Below are 27,346 nucleotides of genomic sequence, written 5' to 3' on the forward strand. Positions count from 1 at the left end.
ACCTTCTATGCCTTTATGACCGGAAACCCAGTGCAGATGTACGGACTGACCTCCAATGCTGCTTTGCTTTCCAAGACACATCTTGATGAAGTACTGAGAAAGGGGGATTTTTTTATGTTTATTCTGGGAAATTTGGTGGTACCACACTCTTATAAAAAATACTTAGCATAGTGATTCTGAATAACATGATGAGAATGAAGGGAGAGGAAGAAGTGAAATTGATAGTGGAAAAATAGGAACAAAGATATTTTGAGGGCAAAAGTGTCCAGAAATGGTAGAAAAAGGGGAAGTAAAGGCGAAAAATATGAGGTAAGAGTGAAAAGTAATGAAAGATTAGGGGCATAGAAATATAGAGGGAAGCGAAATAAGAGGTGATTTCGGAAAACAAAGAGGAGATAGTGAAAGACGGGGAATCAGCAGAATAGGAAGTGAGAGATGTTGAAAAGAAAAAGAACGAAGGAGTTGATAATCAATCGAAGAGAGAACAGAGGGAGGGAGGGAGGGATGTGGAAGAGCAAGAGAAAGGATGAAAAGTGTGAGGCCAAAGCTAGACAAAAAATTAAGTACAGAAAGGGGGATGGTGCGGAGGCAAAGAGGAATGACAGAGAGATAAAGCAGAACGAAGAATAAAAGAAAAGAAAGAGAAAAGTAAAAAACGATTGAAAAAGAAGAAGAAGAATATAAAAGAGCGGTTAAAGAGATGAAGAAAAAGAGCAGTAGAATGAGGCAAAGAGAATAGAAATGGAAATATAATAAAAAAAAGTGTACGGAAAAAAAAGACAACAGAAAAAAATGGGAAGTAGGTAAGCGAGATGAGTGATAGAAAAAATGAGCCAAAAGTATGACAGAAGAAGAAAAAACATAAAAAACAAGGAGAAGTAGAACATTAAAGCGGCGGCGAAGGAAGTGAATATTTGTTATTTATTGAAAAATATCCATTTTTTATAGATAGGTTATCGATGTTTATCGAAAACTATTGATATAGTATAGGAATGGTATCGAACAAATGTCGATTTGTTGTAAAAGTTATTGACTCATTATCTATAACACTCGATAATAAGTAAATTATAGCTCGACCCGATATCTTTTCGATAGCAAATCAATATTTTTCGATAGCAAATCGATACCCCTGCGATAACCATTCGATAATAAATCGATAACTATTTGATAACAAACTTATAACTTTATTTTGCATACAAAGTGGTTTCACTCTGTACGAAACCGAAACCAACAATGCCCGCATGAAGAAGTTACTCAAAGGGTGGTCATAGAAAAAAAACTGTTTTAACGGTCCATATCCGTTGCCTCGTATCTTGTACTTATCATCTCCTATTTAAATTAATCAGTCAACTGCAGCGACTTTTGCTGGTGTCGGTATTTATATGATTGGTTATTGCCCAAGGAACCTTAAAGTCATATGAAAGACTCGGGAGTACATAGGAACGGTTTTAGAACAGTAAAGCAAGGTTAGATGTATCTGTTGTGAAGACTAGAAAAGTTCGTGTAATGCATAAAATAACGATCTTGCAAGCTGTAGCAACTAAGAGAATCTTTTCGTAGCAACGATTTAGTTTTGAATAAGACTAACCTTGACCCTAGGCAAATCTCCCGCAGATCCATGAGAACTGAAATCAAGATACGTTCCTTTTAATTTGGCAAAATCTGAACAGCATGAATTGACTTCATGATTGCACCTCATTATCCTTCCTGCAGCTAAAGCAGGAAGCGTTTTCTAGTGTTTAAATCAATTCCTGTCAGAGTATCGCGTTACTCAGCAAGAGATAGTGTCCGCTTTGTCTCTAGACAAATCTAAATAGGAGCATACGCAGATGGTCAGTGGAAACTAAGAAAAACTTGAAAAAATTGTTTCGGCTTTTGCTACGAATTAGAAACAGCCCAGCTTATATCGAGCCTGATCATAGAGGTGCGTTTAAAAAAATTTTCTTTACTGGTCATTGAGCTTACTTCACATCGCGAAAACAATATCGAATAATTTGAAAAAGTTTGAGCGCAATACATAATGGCCCTTAACTGCCGTCCTTCAGAATAACAGCTTCCACAGCATACTTATAAAGAAAACGCAAAATATGATCAATATTGCACTTTTCATAAAAATGTATTTTTTTAAAAAAACAGCTTTTTAAACTTTTCTTTTTTCTTTTTACTTATATAAACAGGTGTAGCGAAGGTCGCATTATGTCCGCCGATACAAAGGGTTGTGTCGATCGCAATGAATGTCTCGATTTGCCCTGCCTTAATGGAGCGACTTGTATTAATCTTGAACCACGTCTTCGGTATCGATGCATCTGTCCGGAAGGCTATTGGGGCGAAAACTGTGAACTTGTTCAAGAAAGTCAACGGTTAAAGCTTAGTATGGGAGCAATGGGTGCGATATTCGTGTGTCTTATCATCATTTTGGGTAAGTTAGAAGCGACATTGGTATAAGAATCAATTGATGAGGGCATGCATCGTGTAGACTAAAGGCGATATTGATATGATAATATATTTCAAAGGCTTACTCAGTGACTTCTTTATTCTTCTTATTTTCTTAAGTATCGAGTAGCAAACACATAATCATCACAGTGGAAATCTTACCACCGAAACTGAAACCCATTTATCATTCCTTCAGGTCTTACAATAATTTGTACTTTCCAAGGCTTTATTAATTCTGTCTGTATTGCATTGTGAAACCAAAAAATTAACTGCATTTTTTAAATCTATATATATGAAAATTGGACTGAAAAAAATAAAAGAAACCGTCTTGAAATATGAAAGTATAAAAGATATCAATTCATAATAAGATGCTTACAACGTCTGCTCAGACAGACCTTCACCACTGTTTATAGGGAAACCCTACTTTTCCCAAATTGCTTCCGAGTAAGAAGTGATTTGCCTCCCTTATTATTCAGAAAAGGGCAACGCACAAGTATTCTCCTCGAGTGAGAGAGGAGCACGTGCCAACGCCTGTGTCGGGGTGTACTACCCTGGTATATTGCCAGAGCTAATATATTGAGCTTGAAATCTCTCTTAACTGGGAGGGGGCTGTTTACCAATGTTGGCTTCAGTCAACCGGTCTCCTCTGTTTTTTGAGAACGATAAAAACGCGGACATCACCCACAGGTAAGAGGGGCTATTTACAAAGTCGCCATTGTCATAAGGCCGGTCCTCCTCCTACCTGTGTGGAACGATCGAGCTACATGTAGTTTGTCTTGTACAAATAAACAGTAGTTCATATTACTAATAGCATTCCCTCAACAGTACAACCAACGCTGCTTTCTTCTTTTTTGAATTAGATTTAAATTTAGATTAGATATATTCATTCATTTTCCTTACAAAATTAACAAGTATGTATGTAACAAATAAGTATATTAAGCTAACAGATAACATTATAATGCAAGAAAAAGTAAGGCATTCTATAAAACAGTATTTTAGTATTGAATGCCATCTCAAAATTAAATTAATGGAATTACAAAAGTGTATGGGGTGAATTAAAAAAAGAAGAAAACATCACTTTTGTTATTTCACCCCGAGGACAAACTTCTTTAATATACCCTCTCCGAGCGTCACCATTACTAATCGTACACCGTTATAGTTATCCGAAGGAGTACCGTTAATAACGCTGCAGTTAACACAGTACTCCCTCATCACAATCGCCATTGTTAAAAAATTACTAGAAGTCGTAATATATAAGCCTGTATCAAATATTTGCTTACTATAGACTCTATAGTATAGTGAGAAACGATATTTTTGTTAAAATATTAATTGGCAATCCTCACACAAAGCTTCGAGGCGTTTGCTGGCAATATGAGAGAGTTATGACATTGAACCGCTCTCATCTGAACAACCACATGTATGGAATAAATGTTATAAAGGTATACATACTACCGATTTGGTAATTTTTCTAGAACACTCTGCATCCAATATACAAAAGGATATAATGAAATTTTAAGCTTCTAGCTCTTACAATGAGGCAAAAATGAAAAAAATCTAATTATCTGAACCATCGGTTGTCTTGGATATATTTTATACATATTGTGGAGAATATTAAGATCACTATGCTATTAGTAAATAATCAAAACATCAAAAACAGCAAGCAGCGACCCTGATGTACATGTACACATTAAAGCAAACAGCCGCACTTACACAGCAGGCAACGAAGAATATTTCACACACATAACCAGCAGCTTAAAGCAAAGAGATTATATGTATATAGCTAAATAACCAAGTATACGCTCTTCCATGAAAAGTCGAGACCTTAGGAAAATATGCGAACGACGAAACAAAGAGTATAAAAGCAGTGCATGCTGAGGAATAGCACGCTATTAGTTGTGAAGTGAAGTACAGTTGTGAAGTACTTCTCCCAAGGTAGTCTAATAAACCCCATTTTGAAATACTGAATATTGGAGTTATTTATTCGACAGTTCAGCGATTTAAGCGTTAGCAGAAGGTGTATAATTTCCCAAAATTCGTTAAAATATATATAACCGATTTCAACGGACAATAACGAATGCAATATACAAAAGCTCATGATGAAATTTCGAACTTCTAGCTGTCCAAATAGGGAAAATATAAAGAACAACCTCCTATCCGAAAAATGGGTTACCTAGAATATATGTATATGCTTTAGTGGCCCGATCATGCCGGTTCCGACCAATGCCCTATCGAGAACCTAAATATACACCCTCACCAAAATTTCAGCTAGACATCGCAAATATTGAGGAACTAGTTTGCGTTCAGACGGACAAACGAATATGGCTGAATCGCCTTAGTTCACCATACTAATCATTTTGGTTAACTCATGGGCAGGTCGATCTCTTATCCTTTAAGAATTTACAACTAAGATTTGAACCGAACTTAAAGGTATAATAAAAGTACTATCCAAGCCAGCTTGGATGAACAAAATAAAACAAATCTTATATTTTTAAGTCAGCCTAATATACTAAATTTATTGAATTTCCTTTTAAATTTATAAAATTTCCTGCAAATGATTGGCATAACCCTTACTCTATTCATATCATCATTTTAGTTACATCGCGCGTGAACGTTGTCCGTAATAATTTTGCAAAGTTTTAAGCTAATTACACTTAGTGGCATTTTAATTACCTCACCAATAAATTTCAAGCATATCCACAATGACCTGCCACCACATCGTTTAACTAAATCGAGGTTAGCTGTATTAGCCACCAAATGGGTCGATAAGTAAAATTTACTTAGCCAACGAATACAAAAGCCGGAACCTCCTGGAAATTAACAGCACACATATATACCTAAAGATAAAAATGTGAACCTCATACTTTGTCACCGTGAATTAAATGAACATTTTGCTTGGGTTAGTGAACTTTTTCATGTTTATAAAAAAACATACTTTCTTGCATATATCGTATAACTTGATCTCAAGGGAGCTTAGTCAAAATTCAGAAGTTTTGAAGTTATTATTTTGAATTCAATACCTATATAGATGCTCAGATAAAAAAAGTGTCGGCACAATGTGCATGGTAGAGTTGATATAAGCGAAATCAGACAGGAAATTAAGGCATTGAAAGGAAAAAAAAGTACCATAATTTTGCTATCGATAGCAAGCTTTATCGATGCGTTATTGTTTTTTATCGACGAGTTATCGCTTTGTTACTGAAATAATATCGATTTGTTATCGAAAAATTATTGGTGTTTTATCAAAAGTATTGTCGATAAGTTATCGAAATGTTTATGGCGTTATAGAATGTTTTCGATTTTCCGATAACAAACCGATTACTTGACGATGATAATTCCCTAATAATAATAATAATAAGCTGATGAAGCTCTTCTCATAAAGCTCAAGAATAATTTTTTCTGTTTAAGTTAACATTTTTTTTTAAAGAACCCGTGCACAGAGAGATACTCATATGTTGTCGCTTATAGATCGTTGGGGTTTGTTTCTGTTATGACTTGTACGTCAGTCCCAACACAGTGCGATACGCGGAGGTTACTCTCAAAACTGATGTGCATGTGGTAGAAGCCAAGAGCCTTATTCATGTTGAGCGTGTTTAACTTTTATTGGTATCTGCTGTTTTGTTGGTTCTATTTTTTCAAAAACTTGAGCCCTGTTTTCTGAGTTGTAGTGGCCTTCGTGGTTTAAAGATCTGCTGTCTCAAGCATTCAAGCATAATGGATGTTATACTGAACAATTGTGTGAAGATGATAGTGTTCGACATCGGGAGCTTTCGATAGCTGAAAGAAAATTGTGATTTGTCGTACAAAGGAGCATCCAGTACATTATTTACTCACCTGGAAGAAAAGTCCAGACGAAGCGAGCAAAGGGTGGTTAGTTATGTGCACTAATGCAAATGTTCACCACAATTCGTGGGGAGGAGGCGATACAAATGATAGAGGCGAGTCTCTATTTGCAATGCCATTTACAGATAGCCAACAGAGGTCTCTACATATATTGGTCCAACATCTAACGCTACTTTAACAAAAATTTGCTGCAATAAATCGAAATATAGTAAAGAAAGAATCCAACAAAATCTTAGTGGAATAATTAACAAAACAAATTAATTAAAATATCGCCATTGTCTAACAGCCAAAATTATTTAGATGACAGTAATTTCAAATGTATTACATACAATTTATACTTAATTAAGATTACAATGGACAACAAGAAATCTTATCTACTTGTTTGAGGTTTGTTTCACATGAAAAAAAACTTTGCGCAAACTTTATAGACGAAAACAATGGCGAGTATCATTTTGGAATAAATGTATGTACAAATATTCCATTTGGATTGTGTTAATAAAATTATAAGAAATAAGTCTTTGCAGACACAACCATAGACAGGAATTCATCTACTCAATAGATTAAGTACTTAATGAATGTATAAGCACGTGTAGGCAATAGATTAGAATTAAGTGCGCAAGCTCATTATCATTAAATGCAAATTGTTAGCAATAAGAAATGCTGAGTTATTGATGTTAATAAGGATTCTTGATAATGATACTCATTAAGAGATGATGAGAAGATGATGGTGGATGCCGTGGAGACAGTACAAAAAAAAAATAAAAACAAGTAAGGACGGGACTGTCTTTGGCTGTGCCGAAGACTTCATACCTTTCATGAATGGGGCTGAACAATAATCTTATCCCATTCGAAATCTCCGAATCATCGGATGTATAAGAAATATATAGTGAACAAATCTACATACCTAAACGATTTTTAAGATAAATATAAAGTAAAAAATAGGTAGGTACTTTGTGTGAGGATGCAAAGCTTCACGTTTTTTGTGGTCTGAATGTAAAAACTATGACTACGAATCACGAATTTCAAAAATGTATGACGTAAACGTAACTATTTGATGAAATTTGATGAATTTGGAGCTTCTATCCGTAAAAAAGGGGCAAAAATGACAGTTTATATGAAGTATATAATATATATACCACCGATCTCTCTGATTTTTTCAGACAAAAATATACGCTATACACGTAAGCATTTGGTGAAATTTGAAGCTTCTAGCTGTTAAAATGGGGCCGAAATCGCACAAAAAATATATATATACTATATATATATACTATATATACCATCATATATATATTATATATATCACCGATCTCTATGATTTTTTGACACAACAATACATACTATATACGTAAGCAATCGGTGAAATTTGAAGCTTATAGCTGTTAAAATGGGGTAGAAATTGCGAAAAGTTTCTTATCTGAACAATCGGTTGTATGAGATATATACTATATATACAACCGATCTCTATGATTTTTTCAGACAACAATATATGCTATATACGTAAGTATTCGGTGAAATTTGAAGTTTCCAGCTGTTAAAATGGGGCTAAAATTTGCGAAAATATATATATATATACTATATATATATACTATATATACCACCATATATATACTATATATACCACCGATCTTTATGATTTTTCAGACAACAATATATGCTATATACGTAAGCATTCGTTGAAATTTGAAGCCTCTAGCTCTTAAAATAGGGCAGTAATTACGAAAAGTTTCTTATCTGAACAATCGGTTGTGGGGGATATATACTATATATACGACCGATCTCATCAATTTTTTCAGGCAATAATATGTGCAATATACGAAAGTATATGGTGAAGTTTGAAGCTTCAATCTGTTAAATTGGGTAAGATATTACAAAAATCCTCTTTTTCTGAAAAATCGGTTGTATGGAGGATATATGCTATAGTGGTCCGATCCGGTCGGTTCCGACAAATGTCTAATCGGACACCCAAATAAACCCGCTCACCAAATTTTATCAAGATATCTCAAAAATTGAGGGACTAGTTTGCATACAAACAGACAGACGGACAGACGGACAGACGGACATGGCTAAATCAACTCAGCTCTTCAACCTGATTATTTCGGTATACTTAATGGTAGGTCTATCTATTTTCCTTTAAGGACTTACAATTTTCGGTTTCGTGACGAAATTTATATACCATTTCATTTTCATGAAAGGTATAATTAGGGGCCTCATATTCATGGATATACTTACATACATATATTTATATACTCTTTTCTATTTAAGTGTGTGTTAACAGCCTTAAATGTTATGAATATTTTACTATAAGTGAAATTAAAGATAAACTTGTTGAAATATAGGTACATAGATATATATGTATGTTCCAGAGTTTTCGATTTTGTTCGCACATTTTCGACAAGCCCGCGTATTCGAGACACAAGGACTCGCAAACTTGCTCCTTGCTTATTACTCGAAAATTATCGAGCTTTAACACGAGCATTTTGTCCCCTTTCGAGCAGTTCAAGCAATTTTAATTTTCATATTACACAATTTTGTATATCAGTGCCTTACTTTTAAGCTCTAGAAATTATTTATACACAGTACTAACACTTTTTGCGTTTCGTGTACAGAGTGGATTAAGAAACTGCTCTAACATGAATCCGATTTAGTAATCGTGGCAGAAATGCTTATTGGCATAATCTCTGAGATATTACAAGCTTCGCTGTGAACATGGCATTCAAAAGAAATCAAAAACAAAACCGGTATGCAGTGATGGCGCTTAAACAAGGCCAGAGCGTCCTTAGTCTGACCTACAAAGTCAAAATATAGAGCATTCTGTTGAACGTTGAGCCCAAACTCTTGGTTTTATTAAAGTCGGGGAAAATATTTAGATGCTTATTTTCTTAGTAAACATCTTTCCTTAATATTTTAAAGAAGTTCGAAAAATTATATAAAATTCCTTTTCCTTAAAATTTAAGAATAAATATTTGGTTTGATAGTTGGGTCGACTCGTGTCAATAACACCGAAATTTCAATGACTCCACTCAGGTTCATATTGCGACGAATATTATGATAACTAAGCGATACTAACATAACTAAGCCGATACTAAGCGGTATTACGCCAATTGCACGGGTCAAGTATCCTTGTGCCAATTACCAATTTGCACAAGGATTTGCCCGGTGTGTGCACTGGTTGCGCTATTTGCGCAAAGAACTGCGCTAAAATCAAAACGATTTTGATATCTACGCATGTCTGCAAATATTGCAAATGCTTTTTTCTTCGTGTGTGGTGAATCTTACACAATTTATTTATTTAATAATTACTGCTTAAAAATGTTATATCGAAGGCATAAGGACCATCTCTAGCTTGTAACAGGAATTCACACAAATTCAATAATAAATAATAATTTTTTATACAATTATAACACATGTTTCATTTGTTGCGCTAATTTAAAAATGAATATTGCGCTGTGTTTTTGAGCCGTGTACTTATGTAAAAATTTTCGTTTGCACAAATTTCGTCGTTTTATATTTGCGCATGGTTTCTGTGTCATGTATGGGCCGTGTCATGTATGTACGTAAACAAATCAATCATCATGTACACACATGCATACAAGGTAGCAGAGAGATACTTCCAAACACATGTCATCATCAGCCAAAGTAGTACTCACATATCCACACGCATATGGATACAAACGACAAATATACATATATATAGCTGGTAAGCAAGCATCCTCGGGCAGCTTTAGCACAAACCATACACAAGTAGCATAACAAAAAAAATAAATAAATGCAAGGTGCGATAACCTCCGAAGAGATTTTAGGCCGACCTTAAATTTTCGTTGTGCTCCTTTTTAGTTTTTCCTGAAAATTGGCGGAACGGGACCTACATGTTTTACGCAGACTTCGAATGATATCTACAAGGCAGATAAGTTTTCACTGAGAAGCTTTTCATGGGAAAAATACGGTCGGAGTGCTTGCCAAATCATAGCCGCGTGGCGACACCGCTCAGGAAATCTTTCTTCTAATTGAAAATACTTGCATATAAAATTTTGATGTGGCTTTGCGCTGGGTGTCATACCAGGATATTCGGTGTGGTAGGCGGAGCACGCTACCACCACATCGCGGCGATGCATAATATATCGTCATCAATTACAGAACGAACATACTACCTGATTCCATATAGGTGCTTCGAAGTGGATGGTTGGCGTAAGGGTGCCAAATCGCATACGAGGCGATACACGTGTACCGATGGTTCCAGATTAAAGGAAGTAGTAGGATATGCGGTTTACTGTGCTGATCGGGAGATAAACAGATCCTATAAGCTGCCGGATCATTATAGGGTATTTAGACGGAAGTAGAAGTCGTTGCGAAGGCAGTAGGAACACTGAAAGAAAACAGACTAAACTGCAGCCGCTTCAACTTTTATAGCGGCAGTCAAGAAGGAATGATGATAATAATCTCGCAGGACACAGCATCTTAAATGGTGTTAACGTCTAAGCGAAGCCTGAAAGATTGAGACGAGAATTCTGTCCTCTACATAGGTACCTTCCAAATTACGCTAATGAATAAAATTACAAACCCTAGCTTTGTAATCAACTCAAGTTTTACATGTGTTGATAATGTTAACTTAGCCATAGGTAAGATATATGGTGGTCTGCGGAACTTGCGGCTATTGGCGATGTTTACTACCTGTAACATAAGGCATAAGCCGTATGTTCAACTAATTCTACCTTATTTGACATACGCTGAAATGGATGTGGCCTTTAAACATATCAAACGTTACGTGTATGGACTGCAATAGTTCGGCCATATATATCGATGGAAGTCTCGCATTTTGGGATATCAAATTTCTGACTATCTTAAAGCCAGGAGCTACATTTTCCTTTATCGATTAGTTCTTACTAATACGCCACTATACCTTTATTATAAGCTTATTTTCGCAAGATCCGCTCGTACAAATTATCTAATGGTACCTACACCACTAGAATTTTTTCGTAAACACTATACGTACCTGGAATTCTATTCCCAATTCTATAAGAAATAATTTAATAGTATGCAACTATAAGAATGTTATATATAACTATTTCTCTATGCCCTAAGTAGGCATTAGCTGGTCTTGTATTAGGTCAAGATACCGAAATAAAAACTAAATAGCTTCACTTTGAATAGGCTTACGTTATATACATGCGTACTTGTTTAATTTTATACTACTATTAACGCTTTCCTTTTTTTGACGGCTGCCGTGGTGTGATGGTAGCGTTCTCCGCCTATCACACCGAAGTTCCTGGGTTCACGACCCGGGAAAAGCAACATAAAAATTTTAGCAACAAGATTTTTAAATTAGAAGAAAATTTTTCTAAGCGGGGTTGCCCATCGTTAGTGTTTGGCAGGCACTCCGAGTGTATTTCTCCCATGAAAAGCTCTCAGTGAAAACTCATCTGTGTTGTAGATGCCGTTCGGAGTCGGCATAAAACAAGTATTAGTAGCATGGTTAATTGACGGCGCACTACTGATCGCGACAGTATTAGTATTGTCTGTATTTGTAGCAGCATTAATTTTAGGATCAGTGTTAACAGGTTTATTAGCAGGAGTGGTAGCCAGATGTGCAGTAGGGAGAGTGCGTGAGGTACTGGGCAAAGGCGAGAATGCCAAGAAATCGACATCTGCAGAGCCACAACTATCACAATTAATATTATGATTGCTTTTAGCACTAAAAGTACAAGAGCTAACTACATCTGTCTTTAGGGCATTTATTTCTGGGGCTAATAAAGCCGTATTAATATTATTTTCGTGTTGTTTTGCTCTTTTTTGGTGTTTTTTGCTTTTTTTTTGCACCATATTGTCAGTCACATTACTTTTGTTGGTTTTGTTGTTGTAATGCAACGGCACTATGTTCATATTAGCTTTTAGAGTATCAATTTGCGCGGCCAAATCTTTGAATTTAATTTCAAAGGCAGTCATCAGTGCTTCTAACCCACTTTTTTGTGTAGCAATCACAGACTCAAATAGTTTACAGTTTTTCAGGCCCATTAGCACAGTCTGGGCACAGGTACCGAATATTATGGTTAGATTTCATCAGGTTCACGTCATATTCGGCGATAGGCCCTGCACAGCAGGCGAGATGGAAGAGCTGTTTGCAATAGCCACTACATGGGAAAATCAAAGAATCAGATCTACCGAAACCTTTATTGCACTTTCCACAGAAATCATCCATTGCTTATAGCAAGCAAAACGATAAATTAAACGCAAAAACAATAAAAGAATAAGAGCGGTAAAAAAACACGTCTTCACTCTTTGACAGCTGTCAAATTTTTTCTTGCTGTACTAACATAACATACACATAAACTCAGGGAGAAGCATATATATATTGGGTTCCATGGCATATGGAGGCAGATTGGAATGAAAAAACGGGTGAGCTAGCCAAAAAGAGCGCTTCCCTTGAAGCTTGCTTCGTAGACGTCTTACTTAGATGTGCGATGTCTTACTTACAAGGCGAGAGTTGCACATGATCGACCAAGCGGAACGGATATTCTGACTGGACACTGCCTTCTGGCGTCACATGCTTTTTAGTTAGGCTTGCTGAGTGATAGCAGATGCAGAAAGTACGAGTTGGAGAAAAATACCATCGAACATGGTTTGTGTTCGTACCCTGTGCTTGCCAGCCTAAAGCTGAAGACGTTGGTGCTTTATCGGTAACCGTATCGGTAACCTTATAACAGCTGATTCGACCAACCTTATGAGAATCAATGCAATCGATTATTGGTGCCGCTAAGGCCGTAACCGTATCGTAGCCAACCAATTGGGTTTTGGTTTACCGTCGTAACGATAAACAACTGATTACGTTAGGGATACGACTACAGCGATACGACAAACGCCACCAATGACTACAGCTTAAAGCTCCAGCTATAAGGAGTGATACAGATGTCATATCCAGAAACAACAAGCGGTATAGGACCTAGAATGTTTATAGTATTTGCCAAAATGGCGCAGGTATTTTATAACATAGGTCCTGGTTTTTGATATGGTTTTTTAATTTGGTCTGGTAACACTATGGACTCAATTAGTCAGTTCAACCTTACCTAACTTAATGAATACAACAAAACCAGAGTTTAATAATTTTTTGCCTAATAAGCTATTGAATAAAGCTATGTATTAAGCGCAGCTGTTAAATAATCTAAAGACAACATTTGAAAAAAGAAAAACCAATAACACCAGTTTAGACAATGGCAATCTACATAAAGAACTAAAGTTTGGTGTATTTTGTTCAAATAAATTTTATAATTTTGTCTTACTCTTTATATTTACTAATTTGTTTACCATTCAAATACGTTTTGCTACTAATGGATTGTTTGCATTCATCCCTTTATAAGAAGTTACATTATTATCAAATTCAAGACTGCAATTTACACTTTCAGTGTCAACTTTTTACACCTGCATTTTACTCTTCGTCTCAGTCTTTTATGCGCGTTACCCAGTCATTTGCTCGTCATTTCTTACATCAATATTGATAACTTCATGACACTAACAAGTTGCAACTGCTGCGCAAAACTTTATGCAACACTTTAATTTCTCAGAAAGTTTCAAGTAATCTTTTAAAAGTATCAAGGCATACACACCTTAATACATACATTTGTGTGTCTTACAAATTGAGAGAAATGTTTCCACTGTCCTTCAATGAAGTTGGTACATATTAACTACATAAAATGAAGTTCACCAAAGATGAAATTAATTCATAAAACGAAAATGTTTTTGACTTTGACCAAGCAAACTGATGAAGTTACGTGGAGTGTAGTCCGCAACGGAAGGTGCTGTGTAAATGAAAGGAAGCACTTATATTTCCTACATTTCATCATACTTGCATACATACTTTCTCATTTTCTTTTTTATATCAATTTCTTCTTGCCTTGAGTTAAATTTGTAAGCTTCTTATAAACAAAAATGAGTAGGTAGAACTTTGATAGTGCATACCCCACTTGCTCCAACCACTCGTACCACTTATTTGATGGCCCTCTTACGTACTAATTACACTATAGAAGAAAGTTTTGCAACAAATAGGTGTGGCGTAATGGTGAAAGCCAAAATAGAGTTGCAACTTTTTGCAACATCTTTTGTACATACAACAAATTCAGATGCAAAAATAAGGATCTTCACTGATTGTATACAAGAAAGACTTTTATTAATGTTTGGTAATCACCAGTGTTGCCAGGTTAGCCTTTTCGAGGCTAGATTTAGCCTTTTTTTTTGCCTTTAGCCTCGAAATTTTGTGTTTAGCTTCGTGACTTTTTTCTAGCCTTTTTTACTCCGAATATATTTTTAAAAATTTCTAAAATAAAATAATTTCAATAGTTCATGTGAACACCTAATACCTAATAATATGAGTTCTCTACAAAAGATTAATTCTTTTTCTGCTGAAAATTCAATGAAAATTTCAAAGCCAGATGTATTTCTTACTTTGAAAAAGAGAAGTATAGTTATTCTTCAAGTCAAATAGCATTAATAGAGCTACAGTGGTGAAAACGTATAACTATACAATGGAAAAATGTACACACCACCATGGAATTTTGGTCGGAAGTCCGAGAACATAAAAATGCATTAAACGAACCTCCTTTTTTAGAACTTGTCGAATTCATTCAAGGTTCGAATCGAGCTCAAGGCCAGAACAATAATTTTTTTCAATTCTAATTATTGTTATTTTTTAATTTTTCTAAATTTGAAAATTTGTATTTTTGTTTTTTTTGGAATAGTAAGTAGAAAATTTTTCAGACAACCTGCCATAGCTGCGCAGATAGATCCATTTCGAAGGGTGCTAAGCCTTCATCATCAGTACGCTTTTAGGCATGCTGCGCTAACCATTTAGCTATACAGCGGTGGTTTGTTTGACTGGCAAATTTGCTACTTCTATTCCTTTTTACCAACTATCTTTATTCAGTGTTGCGCCATCTGGTGCAAATCACTGATAATGCTGGATTTTTGTTTATTGTCAATTACTTTGTTTGACATTCCCAAGTGCTCATGGTTTATTAACAATTGGTAAAAAGGAATAGAAGTAGCAAACTTGCCAGTCAAACAAACCACCGCTGTATAACTAAATGGTTAGCGCAGCATGCTTAAAAGCGTACTGATGATGAAGGCTTAGCACCCTTCGAAATGGATCTATCTGCGCAGCTATGGCAGGTTGTCTGAAAAATTTTCTACTTACTATTCCAAAAAAAAACAAAAATACAATTTTGCAAATTTAGAAAAATTAAAAAATAACAATAATTAGAATTGAAAAAAATTATTGTTCTGGCCTTGAGCTCTATTCGAACCTTGAAAGATTTATCAATAGACCGATAAAAACAAAAACAATTGTTAATAAACCATGAGCACTTGGGAATGTCAAACAAAGTAATTGACAATAAACAAAAATCCAGCATTATCAGTGATTTGCACCAGATGGCGCAACACTGAATAAAGATAGTTGGTAAAAAGGAATAGAAGTAGCAAATTTGCCAGTCAAACAAACCACCGCTGTATAGCTAAATGGTTAGCGCAGCATGCCTAAAAGCGTACTGATGATGAAGGCTTAGCACCCTTCGAAATGGATCTATCTGCGCAGCTATGGCAGGTTGTTTGAAAAATTTTCTACTTACTATTCCAAAAAAACAAAAATACAATTTTTCAAATTTAGAAAAATTAAAAAATAACAATAATTATCATTGAAAAAAAATATTGTTCTGGCCTTGAGCTCGATTCGAACCTTGAATGATTTATCAATAGGCCGATAAAAACAAAAACAATTGTTAATAAACCATGAGCACTTGGGAATGTCAAACAAAGTAATTGACAATAAACAAAAATCCAGCATTATCAGTGATTTGCACCAGATGGCGCAACACTGAACACTGAATAAAGATAGTTGATAAAAAGGAATAGAAGTAGCAAATTTGCCAGTCAAACAAACCACCGCTGTATAGCTAAATGGTTAGCGCAGCATGCCTAAAAGCGTACTGATGATGAAGGCTTAGCACCCTTCGAAATGGATCTATCTGCGCAGCTATGGCAGGTTGTTTGAAAAATTTTCTACTTACTATTCCAAAAAAACAAAAATACAATTTTTCAAATTTAGAAAAATTAAAAAATAACAATAATTATCATTGAAAAAAAATATTGTTCTGGCCTTGAGCTCGATTCGAACCTTGAATGATTTATCAATAGGCCGATAAAAACAAAAACAATTGTTAACAAACCATGAGCACTTGGGAATGTTAAACAAAGTAATTGACAATAAACAAAATTCCAGCATTATCAGTGATTTGCACCAGATGGCGCAACACTGAACACTGAATAAAGATAGTTGATAAAAAGGAATAGAAGTAGCAAATTTGCCAGTCAAACAAACCACCGCTGTATAGCTAAATGGTTAGCGCAGCATGCCTAAAAGCGTACTGATGATGAAGGCTTAGCACCCTTCGAAATGGGTCTATCTGCGCAGCTATGGCAGGTTGTCTGAAAAATTTTCTACTTACTATTCCAAAAAAAAAAAACAAAAATACAATTTTTAAATTTAGAAAAATTAAAAAATAACAATAATTATCATTGAAAAAAATTATTGTTCAGGCCTTGAGCTCGATTCGAACCTTGAATGATTTATCAATAGGCCGATAAAAACAAAAACACTTGTCGAATTCATATTTAGTTTTTTAGTATTACCACTCAGTAACGCGGAGGTGGAAAGAGTTTTTAGTAGCATGAAAATTCTGAAAACTAAATTAAGGAACAAACTAAAAATTAAAATGCTTAATGCGCTGCTTAATATTAGATGCTCGTTAAAACGCTTATCTAAATGTTGTAATGACTTTGAAATTACCTATGACCTCATATCTATGGTGAATAGCCAAACTTTATACCCAGACATAAGCTCTTCTGATTCTTCAGACAGGGAATATTTTATATAAATAATTAGTTTGTAATATTTTTTTTATGTATATACACATATGCAATCATTTAAAGTAATTCCATGTGCTAGTCAAAGAAAATGTGCCTGATATGTTTTGAAACAGAAGTTATGCTTAAGTTATGTTTATAAGTTTTTTTATAAAAAAAATTTAATCAATTAACCAAAAAATTTCTGGCCTTTTTTTAGCTTCTTTTTTTTCTAAATTTAGCCTTTTCTAACCTTTTTTTTTGGCAATCTAGCTTCTTTTTTTTTTGCATCACCTGGCAACACTGGTAATCACTTTCTAGGCAGACAGTTAAATTTTTTCGATTCCAACAATAGTTTGGATTTCAAGTGAAATTACAAAATGTCTAAATCTGCCAATATGGTTGTTTGGCAGATATTTGACCTTTAAAAGTGTAACTGATGAGAAGAAAAAAATTCGTTTAATAGTGCAGTGTGAAAAATTATGAAAACTAAGAAAATTAGCATTGTAATGTTCAAGGATTTTGGATTATTCCTTGTCCTCGATTGTTCCATCGTTCAAGTCACTGAACTGTCATATAACTCTCAAACGTTCTGTATGCCAAATAATTTTAACTTACAGTACTACTAATGTAGTAGAGCTTAACAAAGTAATGTATTAGAGTACTTCACTTATAGCCATCACCTGGGCTTCGAAGCATTCTCGATTATTTGCCTATTTATTTCTCTCATCGGCTGCATCTCATTTTTGCTGTTTTCATTTATGTATATGTGTGAGTAATGTTCTCTGTCCTCTTTGTTACTCTATATATATTTGAGTAATATCGTCTGCACTCTAAGTTGCGATGTATAATCTAATGTCTTCTACATTCCTAGCTACTATGATGCAGTTGTGCTTGTGCAGCATTTATTTACTAGCTGCATAATGTCAAAACTGCTAATATTCGCCACAATACCATAAAAATTAAAATCACAAAATACTATTGTTACGACATTCAGATCGATTTTGAAACCAAAATCCGACAAACAAAAAAATCATTAACATTTCTAAGAGTTTTCGTAACTCTCAAAAGGAACTTGAAAACAAAAAATCACCGATAAGATGACTTAATGGCAAAAGCAGCGGAGCAAAATCGTTATGACTTAGCGACCCTTGAAATGGATCTATATACGTAGCTTTCTACGTCTTGAACTTTCTTTCTTTAATTATAATTAAACAAGAATTTCAACTATGAAAAAAATGTTACAATAACAGCATCCAAGTTGCTCAATTATGGAGGTATGTTATATTTTCCATAGAAATCCCAAAATAAATGCTTTTTGTAGTATAGCGGGATCCAAAAAAAAATTTATGACGTTTTCTATGTTAGGCATTGTTATGCAGAATTTTTGCTATGGCTCTGCTCCATTCTCTGTTCATGTTCAGAGCCCGAGCAATGGCAAACAAAACTAGAGGCATGTACCACTTTCAATCACAATTTCAAATAAGCCGGCCCAAACTTTAGAAAAAGAAACAGTACAAATCTGCCTAGTTATCACTGTAAGCAACAACCTTATAGTTAAGAAATCGAAAACATGCCGATAAGTTGTCGATACAAAATCGTTAGCACGCCAAAAAGTCGTCGTTTTTGATTAAAAAGTGATGAATTATTGGTAGCTCTTCGATAACAGCTCGATAATCAATCAATATATTTTGTATAAAAAAAAAAGTTTAGAAAAAGGGCGTGCCACCGTCCACATCTTGAAGAAGATAATTTAAAGTTTTACAGGCCGAAAGTCAAAATCTAGAAGAAATTTTAGAAGGCATTTGCCTTTGTTAATTCGTAGAGATCTTGTGAGAATAAACAAAATCAATTAACACGCCCACTTAAAAATCTAATTTTTTTAAGTGAAATTTCGAAAAATTGATAACTTGGTTAATTTATTACCAAAGATCAATCGTGACGAGATTTGATATGTGGCTTGACATATTGACGAAAACTATGAATCCAGTAACTTTTTTGAAAACTTAAAATATTTGCAAGCAGTTAGCCAAAACCCGTTGAAGATATCATGTTGAAATTTTTCGAGGAGGTTTTCCTTGCTATTTTATATACACCTTGTTAAATTAACAATATCGGTTGGCGACGACGCTCACTTTAAAAAACAATTATTCAAAGTCCAATGATAACAAAAAGTTCAAAATATTTGCGATATATAAAAAACATTTTACTGATATTTCACCTCAGTAGTGATATAACTAGACAAACTGTTTATTGTTAAAATAGACGAAATAAGTTGGAAGTTACGACCGATACCCAGTCGTAAATTTTTCCTTCCTTTCGTGCGTTAAGACCATAGCTTGACAAAAACTAGGATATCTTTACCAAATTTATCACACGGGCTTATATGAACTCAGAATATACTTTTATTGAAAATTTTCGAAATCAGAAAACCACCACGCTTATTGTTTTCGACACCGAAATTTTAGAAACATGGGACAATGCATAAACAAATACTGGTAAAGTGATGAAACTTGGGGAGTAGATTAACTTCATTAAGCAAAATATTAATTTAGTAAAATTTTGAAAAATGGGCCTGGCACCGCCCACATTAAGTATAAAAAAAATTAAAAGTTCTTCAAAGCGTAAATTAAAAGCCCTTGATACCGTTTTGAAAATTTGACAGAAGTATAATTCTAGGTATTATAAAAAAAACTCTGAGCAAAATCGATTGAGGAACATGCCTACCTTTTTAAAAGTAAAAAAATTATATGGGATTCTGGTTAGCTCCTTTTAGTTAAGCTCTTTAGAAAACCTTTAATACCAAAGTCTTTCAAAAACTGACTTGTTTTTGTGAGAAGAATGTTTCTAACTTCAACAGTAATTGGTTTATAGCTTTTTATGAAATATGATATTTGTACGTATATTTAAGTAGTATATTTCAGCTTTCATATCACTTAAAACTCATAGAATTTCTCTTTAGATATACATTCAGTATATACATGAGAGCTGGTTCAGTTTCATCTGAACTAAGATTCCCTAACTTTTTATTATTCAAATTGCAAAAGCCTTCATATGTATCGATTGTGCTAGGCATAACATCTTCAGGGTTGAAGAACATCATTCTTGACACAGGTTTCGGTTTGGTGGTTGTAAGGTATAAGAAGCGATATATCCTCATTGAGTTTCATCATTGTATCATATTCATTATCCCACCTGAAAGATTTTACCGTTTAAATACCAAATATTTGAGATGCATGCCCCGCTTCATATACAAAAGTATTTTATGTATAAAATACAAGCCAACTTACCTAATTAAATTTTTATCAGACGAAAACTTAAAACATGTACAAATTCAATAGACAAATTCTTAATTTTATATTTGCAGCACTCTCGCTTGTCTTCGTGTTATATAACCGCAAACGTAAAACAACGAAAAAGAAACGTGCCGGCCCAGAAAAGGATGTACGTGAGACTGTCATCAGTTATGATGATGAAGGTGGCGGCGAAGATGATATGACGGCATTCGATATAACGCCACTGCAAATACCAATTGGCGCTGGCGGTAATATGCCACCCGATATTGCCACCTGCAAGATGCCAATTATGTGTAAGTTTTATTTTGTTATATTTTTAGTTAACTGCAATACAATATACACTGTGAGAGTTACTTGAGATATAATTTGTGTGCAGATTATGCAAAATAACGTAAACAATCTCAAATGTTTCAAGTAAATTCTCTATATTTTAAACAAAGAATACGGTTAAGGGTTTCGATTAATTTCGAAAATTTTTGCGATTTCAAATGGTTGCAGTTTAGTTTCTTGGTTCCTAGAAGAGGGATAGCGACAGTAAAAGTAGAATCGAAGGTAGTCGTTTGAGAAAAAGTCAGAAAAAGGTTAATAGGAAGGGTAAAATAACAATAGGAAACGATTAACAGTGATATTAAGAATAAGACTTTGATAATAGTAGGAGCTGGAAGAATAAGAGGAAAAGGTGAATGTTTTTCGGAAGAATGAAACCGTTACGGGTATTAAATAGGCCGAATAAAATAAAATGGGCGAGGAAATAAGAGGGTTCAACGGAGGAGAGCAAGTGGATAGATAGAGAAAGTGAGAACAACGTCGTGCGAATTTTAGCATTAGGCTGGAAGTATCTCATATTGTTCTAAGTGTTTCCAGAGTTGGCCATAACTGTTTAAAATAAAGATGGTATAGGCCAAAGACTATTATGTAAATCTATAAGCTATGATTTTGGTTCGTTGCTGTAAAACATCCAGTGCTATATATTTTTACACCATTCACCTCTTTCCGCTTAATGAGTATATCTCTTTACGCTTGGTTTACATAGGTAAAAGTTTGGTCTTGTGATCTTTTACCGTGAATCCCGAGTTTTCGTATAATAAGCCACCCAGAAATTCCTCCGCAACTTTATGATTGTTTCAAATCATCAATCATCTCATTGATGTCGATGTTCTGATTCCATATTCCTTAGTTGTGGACAATGTGATAATCTGAAGATCCAACCATTTAGTTCCGTTGATTAAAACACTGCAACTTCTATGCGGATAACAAGCTCTCTATACAACGATAGAAAGTCCTAGCTGGAAGAAATACAGTCCAGGGACTTAGAAAAAAAGAGTACGGCAATGAACTCGAAGTGGTGAAAAGACTCATGCGGCGATTCTCGGCACTTACTCCCCATCGTGAGATTATAACAATTTCGTCTAGAATAAGCCAAAGACCCACCATCAGGCAGATCCATAAGCTCTGATTTCTTGAAGAACCGTTGCTGTGAAAGCTCTGTCGATATATGTTTTTACACGATTCACCTCTTTATGCTCAATGACCATAACTCTTAAATGTTAGTTGTTGCAACCCTATACCGTCAATCCTGAGTTTCCGTGTTATAATTCTCTAAAAAACTCATCTGCATATTGTTACAAAGTCCAAAGTCAGTAACCTCATTGAAATCAACGGTCTATTTACATATTCCTTAGTTTTGGGCCATGTGATATTTTGAAGATCCAGTTATTCAGTTCCGTTGACTAAAAATTTGTCATTTCCCCTCAGGAGCTTCGTAATTGTAGTGCGATGAAATAATGCCCGCGCAATTAACTCCTTACATATGTAGGTAATACCCGCGGGCCTTATTTCAATGCTGCAGAAAAAATTAAGAAGCAACACTTTAAGTTGTGAGTGCGAGTATTGTCAAAAGCGACGCCATTTTGTAAAACCGACTTCACATGTCTGCTTTTATGGCATCATAGATCTGTATGTAGAAACCTCCAAGCTGAGTAAATAATATTCGGTTACACCAGAAATCAAATAACCTTACTTGGTACGTTTGTAACACCGCGCGCTGAAATTAAATGCTGTATGAAAAGGAATGCCGATAGGATAGGTTGCATCTATTTTGTTTACGTTGTGCTTCATACACTGAAAGAAAAGAAGCATTTGTTCGGGTTTTTTGCGTACTCTGAATGTATTTCGCACAGTAAGAATATTCAGGAAAATCGTAGCCAGTAAATTCACGTAGAATATTAAGAATTCCAGATATTTACTTATTTATGTCACCACCCACAATCTAATTTTTTGCAATGACTTCCCACTAATCGTCAATATTTTTCCCTTCTCTCTCTCTATGTCTTTTCCGCTCCATTCCTCAACTTCAACCAATAGATCCCGTAATGACTCTACTACCTGGCCAAGAAGTGAATGTCGGCTTTTTGATGGATGAGCGTAAAAAGCGCTACGATAAAGATCCAAATGCACCACCGTTTGATGACATACGCAATTTTACGTTCGAAGGTAGCGGTAGTATAGCCGACTCGCTGAGCTCCTTGGCCTCAGGTGCGTACCGGCACATTCCGACGACCATCGCCACCACTTCTTTCATGCACTGTAATTTTTGCTAGTGTTGTTATTGCTACACCAGCAATAAAACAACATTTTATTCGATTATTGTTATTGTACATTGTTTCTCTAACCTAAACTTCATTGCAGGTACTGACGATGAGAATCAAGACTACAATTATCTAACAAATTGGGGTCCCCGTTTCAATGCACTCGCCGCAATGTATGTGCATCAAGATCGAAGAAAGCTAATGCGTGTCTTGGCAACGAATGATTTGGCTATAGCGGCAGCAGCAGCATCCATAACGCCACCAACATCACAATGCGCAGCTCCGACAATGGCTATGATTCTACCACCGACAAGTGTTGGGACCTCGACGGGAGTGGGGATAGGTACAAGCACGGCGGCGATGTTGCCAAAAACGACGGCAGCAGTAATCGAAGAAGAGGATGAAGAGGACGAAGATGATGACGAGGAGGAGGGGAATGTAGCATTATAAAATTAGGCAGTACAAAATGTGGGTGAAAAATCTTGAATGCATCTTGCACATTTACTCCTATGGCAACCAAAGATGAACAATTTGCTGAATGCGTTACATACCAACCAGCACAAGACTTTAATGACAACAAAATGTGCATTTAAATGCATGTGAAAGCAACTACATATGTATGTATGTTCATTAGACTGGATCGAAAAAAAAATTGCAAAAGCCCGACTTTAAATTTTAAGTTTAAGATGAGAGGGTCTTAGATAACTTTTTTAAAATTTTCATTGATCCTTGCAAACAGAGCCGAAACTTTTTTGTTTTTTGTTGTATCTTGGTTACTTGACATCTCATCTTTAATATTGATATGTCATAATTTTTGTCTTGCGAATCTCTAAAATACCACCTATTGTCCTTTTCAGCTCTGCAGTCATATGGGGACCAAACCGGTCTAATGTACATATGTTTGTTGCTTAGCATATGGGTTGTTCGAAACGAGAATTACAATTAGGAACATCAAAGCAAATGAAAGTGTAGCTCCTGTGTAAATGTGTTGATGTAACTATGTGGCATTAGATCGGCTGTTACACATTAACAACAGTTAGTCAAGCGTTTAACATGAGATCTAGGAAACTATGAAGCGGGATGTAATGCGAAGCCGAAAATATTTTTAAGCAATTTGGAAACACTTTTATGTAGCAGATGTGTATGCAACATATGTAAACTTTTAAGTTCTTCCCCCTACCTCATATACTCGTGGCACAGCTATCACATCTACATAGACGCCGTAAGTGGTATAGGTCCTAGATAGCTTCTAGTATTTCCCAAGAGGAGTTTTTAATAACATAGGTCCAGGTTTCTGATAAGATTTTTCGGTTTTACCGTCGCAAACTTCTGGTAACGCTATGGACTCATATACTCTACAGTCAGTTAAACCTGATCTCTTATAATCATCTGAGTTAGCACACCTGCTCTTTTCAAAATATTCGAAAAAAGTGAGTTTGTCGCATCGTTCTGAAAGCGGAAGGCAACAAACTACCATGGATCGCCATAACATCCTTCATCAAGGGTACTCATCTGAATAGATTTAAAACTGGTCCAGAAAGTTAGTATAAATATGAAAACTTTAATAAAATCAGTCAACTTTCCCTCCGCTTAGGAAACAATGAAGAATGGGTTAAATTAGTACCGCTGAGAAAGAAATAGATCAGGAAACAAAGGGAAATGAGTCATATTCTCTGGTGAGTGCGAAAAAAATATATTCAGTTAAGATACGCGATGGATGAATACAGAAATATTTAATTACAAATGCGTGCATATGACAATAAAGGATTCTCCGTATGTGGTGGTGCTTGAGACGTTTGAAAAGCCAGGGAGCTTTTAACATTTTGTTACTGCAAGCTTATATTAGCTCACTAATTACGGCTTTAAATGCTTTCGAAAAAATCTTAAAATGTTCGAAAAACTGTCCCGATACGATACCTTAAATAATACTGAATTGATCCTGAATTTGTTCCAAATTGGTTCGGAACTAGATTCGATTCCGATATTATTTCCGGGTCATTCTGAAATCCTATTGTGGTATTCCCGAAATTGTCTCGAATAACCCAGATGATTTCTTGAAACAACACCTAAAATAATTCCAAAATAATACTGAAATTGTTACAAATTTTTCCGGAAATAGGCTCGAATTTATGCGGAAGTTGTCCCGAAATGATGGATTAATAATCCCGAAGTGTCATGAAATTACTACAAATTGTTTGCGAAATAGTCTCGAAAGAATTCAAAAAATATTCCCAAGGACATCCGTAGATCATATTGTAACGGTGACGAAATAATTTCGAAATAATCCATGTGTTGTCTCGAAACATTACCTAAAATAATTCCGAAGTGATACTGAAATAGTTCCAAATTTTTCCGACAACAATTTCGAATTAATTCGGAAGTTATTCGGAACTCATACACAAAATAGTCCTGAAGAATCCTGAAATTCTTCCTAGATTATACTCTCGGAATAATTCAGAAAATTATCTAAAAGTGGTCGTGAAATTTTCCCAAACTTGCGTCGAATAATGTCGATGTGTTCCAGAAGTCATCCCGAAAAGTTCACGAAACGGTACCGTAGTAGTTCGAAAATGGTAAAATAATATATGATACGAGTCCATTTCCTTCAAAATTTGATCGAATTCCGCCAACTCGTTACGCACGGATAGAGGTGGCACTTAGCTCTGTAACAGTTGATGTGTATGTGCATCCCCTCTTAACTGAATGATATGTTATGGCCTGCTTTAACTGAATGATCTCTTTTTCCTATGGAAAAAAACATGTCTATAATTCTATCAAAAGTTGCATACTGGGTTGTTGAATCGCATAGCCGGCGTTGATTTGGCTAAGAGTTATTTTTTTGAAGCGATACCGAAGACCGCCTACGCAGCAACGTGTGGATCGCGTAAGTGTTGTAGGGCAGAGATAGTAGAACTATATTGTAGATGTGTGTTTTTTATGACATTATATAATTTTACTTTCCAAAACCTATGTAATAATCTTTACGAAATGTAAAAAGCAGGAAATTTAGCCATTCTGGACCATTCCAAATAATATATTTCATAGCAAAACGCAATAATTTGGTACAATGTTTACACTTTTTGAGTTGAAAATTTTGTTATATTGATATGAATGGGGATAAGTTTTGGAGTATTGGTATACTTCTTGAGGACAATTTGAGGAGTATTATAGAGGTGTAATGTATAAGGAGTATACGAGTACTCTCCAACTGATCCTAATGCATTAAAAAATGTGGTCCAATTTACATTGAGGTGTCCTAGGTAAGGATCACCTAATTCAGTGCGTTGTACTCCTTTACGGTACTCCATGGAACAACTTCGAATGATAATTTTTCGAAAAATCTTAAAAAAGGACGGAATTAGTCCATTTACTTCATATTGGAGTACGAATATACATGACACATCTATTTCTTCCGGGGTCTTTGAAATAAAGGCACCAGTCCTTTGTCTCAATAAAAAGCTGATGCTCTTCACACCAAGGTGCTCATAATCCATAAACTTCCGAGCCAAAACTCAATAAAATTTTTTCAGATCTAGTTGTGCTATGAATATGATTTTATTCCTGTTTGTGTGTTCTTTCATAACTGGAATAATATCATAAATATTATCTGAAAATGTGTCTCCAGTTAAGACTGGTCAGTTATTCTAATTTATCTTGTTATGAGTCACTTATTGGGTTTTGATTTGAAACTCATGTGTGATTTTCCAATTTATATCTTGCCGGGACTTAAGGTCCTGTCGGGATTATCAATTGTAGGGATTTGGTCATATCGGCACTAAAACTTTTGGTATTTGGTCATGTCGGGACTATGCGTTTCGGGATTTTGTATGTCGGGATTGTGGTATACAACCGATATTAACTACGGAGCATTTGGAATTTCCTTAAGCTTCGATAGTATATGGACAATATATTTGGTTTATGTTTTTACAAATTTTTGATCGGTGATTTTTTTTGTCAAGTGAAGCGAAGTTCAGTGAAAAATATTTGCAACAATTTGGTCCCATCAAACGTAGTCTCCAACGCTACAGAATTTTTATGTAGGCGCGTTAGATAGAGAAAAATTGTTAGAAAACTAGTAATCGATAAAAGAACTATTGAAAATTCAGTTCACATTAGAATTCCATTAGAGAAACACATTCGATTTCAATTGGAGAACTATAATTTTTACCGTTTGATAATTTGGACCCATTTTGAGTATGCCAGGTTTTTCCAGCGTGTATCGTGTCGTCCTTTAACATTATATATTCGAGAGCAAAATTATTTATCTAATCTACATCTAACCTTTATCTAGTTTCCATGTTCGTT

General features: G+C 35.1%; 1 protein-coding gene across 3 annotated transcripts in view; it reads left to right on the plus strand.

The window, feature by feature from the left end:
- Positions 1–25,540, plus strand: part of CadN2 (Cadherin-N2) — a 471,986-nt gene extending 446,446 nt beyond the window's left edge. For all 3 annotated transcript variants that reach the window (XM_067767105.1, XM_067767107.1, XM_067767106.1), the window contains 4 exons: positions 2,178–2,419; positions 20,525–20,746; positions 22,818–23,039; positions 23,142–25,540. In XM_067767105.1, the coding sequence (XP_067623206.1) occupies positions 2,178–2,419; positions 20,525–20,746; positions 22,818–23,039; positions 23,142–23,491 (1,036 nt within the window). In that variant the 3' untranslated portion in view covers positions 23,492–25,540. The remainder of the gene's footprint in view (positions 1–2,177; positions 2,420–20,524; positions 20,747–22,817; positions 23,040–23,141) is intronic.
- The last annotated feature ends 1,806 nt before the right edge of the window (positions 25,541–27,346 follow it).

Source organism: Eurosta solidaginis, chromosome 2 (assembly GCF_040869045.1).
Source record: "Eurosta solidaginis isolate ZX-2024a chromosome 2, ASM4086904v1, whole genome shotgun sequence".
NCBI classification, from domain to species: domain Eukaryota; kingdom Metazoa; phylum Arthropoda; class Insecta; order Diptera; family Tephritidae; genus Eurosta; species Eurosta solidaginis.